Source organism: Neophocaena asiaeorientalis, unplaced genomic scaffold (genome assembly GCF_003031525.2).
Source record: "Neophocaena asiaeorientalis asiaeorientalis breed wild unplaced genomic scaffold, Neophocaena_asiaeorientalis_V1.1 scaffold357, whole genome shotgun sequence".
NCBI lineage: Eukaryota > Metazoa > Chordata > Mammalia > Artiodactyla > Phocoenidae > Neophocaena > Neophocaena asiaeorientalis.
The window spans coordinates 4,025,578-4,030,131 of record NW_020173270.1 but is presented as its reverse complement, the minus strand read 5'-3'; the positions used below and the strand labels follow the sequence as shown (position 1 = coordinate 4,030,131).

Genomic DNA, 4,554 nt, shown 5'->3' with positions numbered 1-4,554 from the left:
GTGGGCACGAGGCCCGGTCCGGCTCTGGTGCGGGGATCACCGCGCGCCTACCTTGGTCCCGCAGGAACGTCCGGTAGCGGACGGGGGGGCTGTAAGGGCCGGGGCCGCGGCGCGTGTGGGCCCGCACTTGGAGGTCATAGGCCGTGTCGGGCTTGAGGCCCTGCAGCGTGAGCACGTTCTCGGCGCCCGGCTCGGCCGCCGCGGGCAGCTCGGTCTCTCGGGCGGGGCCCAGGGCGCCGGCCTCCCGCACAGCCACTGTATACTTGACAATGGCCCCGTTGCGCTCGGCGGGCACTGGCGGCAGCCAGCGGAGCAGGACTGTGCCGGCGGAGGCGTTGCCGGCCGCCTCGAGGATCTGTGGGTGGCCGTGGGGCGTGTCCTCGGGGATGCTCAGGACCTCGGCTGCCTCCTCGCCCAGGCCGCCTCGGCTCCGGGCCGCCAGCCGGAACACGTACGTGGCGCCCTTGTGCACGCCCGACGCAGTGTAGTGGTCCTCGGTGGGCGGGAACTCCAGTGTGGCCAGGGGCGATGAGTCCTCGCGGCCGAACTGCAGGCGATAGCCCAGCACCTGGTCCTCGGCGGTGCCGGCCGGGGGCTCCCAGCGTGCCAGCAGGCTGCCCTCGGGGGTCTGCTGCACCGACAGGGTGGGGCGGCCCAGCACTGTTGCGGGGGGTGGGGGGGGGGAGATACAAGGCAGGGGTCAGCCTGGGAGCACAAGGTGAGGTTGCCGGTTTTTTTTTTTTTGGCCACACCGTGCAGCTTGTGGGATCTTAGTTCGCTGACCAGGGATTGAACCTGGGCCCTCCACAGTGAAAGCGTGGAGTCCTAACCACTGGACCGCCAGGGAATTCCCAAGGGGTTGCCATTTTTAAAAGTGGTCTTGGGAAGGCTTCGCTCAGAAGCAAAGACTTGAAGGTGAGGGAGGGAGCTGCGGGGAGGTCTGGGGGGAACAGTGATTCAGGCAGAGGGAACAGCCAGTGCAAAGGCCCTGAGGTGAGACTGTGCTGAGTGCAAGGAACAGCGAGGAAGCAGGGGACTCAGAGGACCCGATAAACGAAAACATCAATAGATGTCACAGCAGGCCCGCATCTATGTTTCTCCTTCTTCTGTTAGTAAGTCACTCAGCTCTTGCCTGATTTATTCACCCCTTGCCTCCTGCCGGCACCTGATTAATATCCATGGAACGTAGGAGTGTCCAAAACCCTGTCCCTGCCCCCATGGTTCTCACAGTCTGAGTAGTGATCAATGTGTCAAAGCCCTGAGAAGCCCTGCAGTGCTGAAGCTCTATACATGAAACCAGGCTTCTCCACTGCAGGACTTATCAGGACCTTTAATGGACGGTGGTGTGAACAGTCACAGTGTATGCAACAGGTTCTGCTTAGCAAGCATGGCTCTAATGTAACGTCCTTGAGAGAGGACGGCAGATCACAGGAAGCTTCCTGGAAGAGGCGACATGGGCGCTAGAGGACACAGAGACTAGGCAGACGAAGGGCACGGTAGGGGCATGGGCTGGCAGCAGTGTGGAGGGGTGCTGTGTCCAGCTGGGAGGCCTTGAACATCAGGCTCTGTGGTCAGCAGTGAGGCATGGAGAGTGAAGCAAGTGGGGTGGAGGCCATGGGGGCCTTTGTTCCTCAAACACACCAAGCTTGTTCCCTCCTCTGAGCCTTTGCCCGGGCTGTGCTCTCTGCCTAGAATACCCTCTCCCCTTACATTATCATGGCTCGCTCTCTCTCCTCACTCCGCTATGTCTGGCTGGTGAGAAACCAGCCTCTTGGGACTGATGGGAGGGGCCTGAGAGGGAAACTGAGGCAGGGCTGCCAGGAGAGGAGGCTTCAGGGCGCAGCGGGGGAGACGGGCACACCACCCTGAAATGACAACCCGCCTGGGGTGATCAGAGCTGGGATGGGGGAGGCATGGGGCGCTGGGGGCAGGAGGGGTGCGGCCTGGCCAAGACTGTGGCACGGGGGTGAGTGGGGAAGGCTTCCTGAGGAGGTGCTGACTAACCAAAGACGCAAAGGATGCAGAGGAGACAGCCAGCCCGGAGAAGGGTATCCAGGCAGGGGGAACAGGAGGCAGAGGGTGAGGAGTTAAGAGTTGGCTGTTAAAGGTTTCCATCTGGCTAGAGCTGAGCGGGGCTGGGCCACACTGGGTCTTAATATCCTCTGGAGTAGCTCCACACCTTTGCTCTCCCTGTTCCTCCTGCTTGGTGCATCCTCCCCCCCAACAGGGGCTCAAGAACTCTGCAGGGATGCTCTGAGGGCAAAGGGGCCATAGAGGGTCTCGCACCTGCTCCCTTGGTCACTACCACCTTGGGTTTACTGCGAGCGCCATCGCCTTTCATGGTGTAGGCGGCTACCGTGATGGAATAGGCGGTCTCAGGCTGCAGGTTTGTGACGGTCATCTCCTGCGGGTGGGGTCAGGGGTGGGGAATCAGTGACGCAACCAGGGCTGCCCACCCTCCTCCCCCTGCTAGGGACAAGCAAGGCAGACACGGGGCCCAATCTGCGGGCAGAGACGTGCACCCGAGCTCATGCACAGACCCCGACACGTAGCACGTCCATGCTGAGATGGGCACACGTGGCCTGACATCTGTCATGGACCGCCTGGACCAGTGCTGTTCCTGCCCCTCTGGTCCCCAGCTACCACTTTTGCCCCACCCCCGTTCTTTCCTCCCTGCAGTGGCCCCCAGAGGGTGCCTGTGAGCAGCTGAGTCAGGTCTCCAGGGCTCTGGTCTCCCTGGGGGCAAAAGCCCAAGTCCTTCGCACCACCAGAAGTCCTCTGCCGCCCACAAGGCCCCGCACGACCTGCCCCTGTCCCCTCCATGCCCTCACCTCCTCCCTCGCTCACTCTGCTCCAGCCACACGGGGCTGCCTTTCTATCCCTCCTCCAACCAGACATGGTCCTGCCCCAGGGCCTTTGCACTGGCTGTGTCCTCCCCACCCGACACCTGTCTCCACTACATCCATTGTTGTGCTGGAGATTCCTTATACCAGCTCTTGAAAGCCAGCAGTCGAATTTTCAGAAAATTTGCAAGCCACTTATTAAACAGCCGTTATTATAAGTAAAATTATATAAACGTACGATCAAATAAATAGTAAAAACAAAGGTAATAAGTACTCAAAACCCACCCCTCCGTCATTATTTTACCGTGTTTACTATTATCTGTGTCCTCGAGGTTATTCTATTCTGTCTCTTGTATCTGTGCAATGACACACAATGACGAGCTACCACAAATCTGGTAGGTAGCTTGAAATCGACACGGTGGGAGTATTTACACCATGGAAAAGGGCCAATGCTACCAGTCAGGATTGCACCCACCCGACAGCTGGCTGTTCAAGCATGTACACCACTATCTATGCCCCGTCCCCACCGGAGCTGTAACTAGACACGTGTTTGTGCCTTGTTCCAAGTAACATCCCTCTCCCCTGAACCGTGACCCCCAGGAAAACGGGCTCAGGCGTGTCTTGGTCACTGCCGCATCCATGGCACCCAGCTCAGGATCAGCAGGTGCTCAGGAAATCACTGCTCATTCAGTGAATGACAGAGCACCCTGACCCTCACACCCTCACACACGTGTCCATGTTTCCCATACATGCATACCCACAAACATGTCCGGCATGCCTGGGTGGCCCCAGGTCAGGAGCATAGGAGGGGGGACAGGATGCACAAACAGAGGGTCTCCTGCCCCTGAGCCTCACATTCAGTCCTTCCCGGGGTCTTAGTGGGTTGGAGGGTCTGAGCCAGAGCCATGTGGGAACCTCCCCCCAGACCGGGGTGGGGCGGGGCGGGGCGGGGGAGAAGCAGAGCTACTGGAGTGGGTGGGGCCGTGTCAATTTAACATCAGGCTTGGGGCTGTCAGAAGAGCCTGTGGTCCCTATCTTAGGAGCAGAAAGACAGCCCAGAGCCACACAGTAATCCTGACTCTGGTTCAGGGCCTCCTGCAGGCCTCCTTTCCCACCTGGGGCCCACTGACCCCTCTCATCACGCCAGGGCCAGAATGAAGGGGACACTTTGGCCTAAGAGAGAAACTTCGAGGTCAGGAAGGGCTGAGTCAGGTAACAAAAGGGTCGGGCTAGGCTGGAAAGTGACTCAGTTTCGATCTGCCAGGCCTGGGTGCCACAGGGGAAGCTGTGGGCTGGAGGAGGGTGGTTAATGCTGTGAACAGCTGGAGCAAAGGTGTGGTGGAGAAGACCCAGGCCGGGAGCTAGGCTGGAGGAGGGAAGTGGGGAGGCAGGAGGCCAGCGGAGTCCAGGGGCCATTCAGCTAAGAATGGATACCTCCGTGGTCCCCAGCAGAAGCCCATGTGCCTGATGCAAAACCGAGGCTGCCAGCTAGCTCCAAGAGGTAACTAGGTGTGCATCGGGGGCCCAGGGGAGGAGACCCTTTTACAGGAGGCGTGCAGGGGATGGGGTCACAGCACTGCACGGCCCGCCCGCGGGAAGAGCACTGGCAGCGGCTCGGGGTGGCAGGGGGGCACTACTTACATATTCGGCCGTGTCGTCCGTCTCCCACTGAGCGCGGGAGGAGGCGGCAGGGGAGAGAGGAGGAGGTGAG

At 60.2% G+C, this 4,554-nt stretch overlaps 1 protein-coding gene across 1 annotated transcript in view; it reads right to left on the bottom strand.

The window, feature by feature from the left end:
• PTPRS (protein tyrosine phosphatase receptor type S) overlaps window positions 1–4,554 on the bottom strand; it is a 54,967-nt gene that overhangs the window by 15,872 nt on the left and 34,541 nt on the right. Inside the window, 2 exon segments of the mRNA XM_024746022.1 lie at window positions 52–660; window positions 2,287–2,404. Of these exon segments, the coding sequence (XP_024601790.1) occupies window positions 52–660; window positions 2,287–2,404 (727 nt within the window).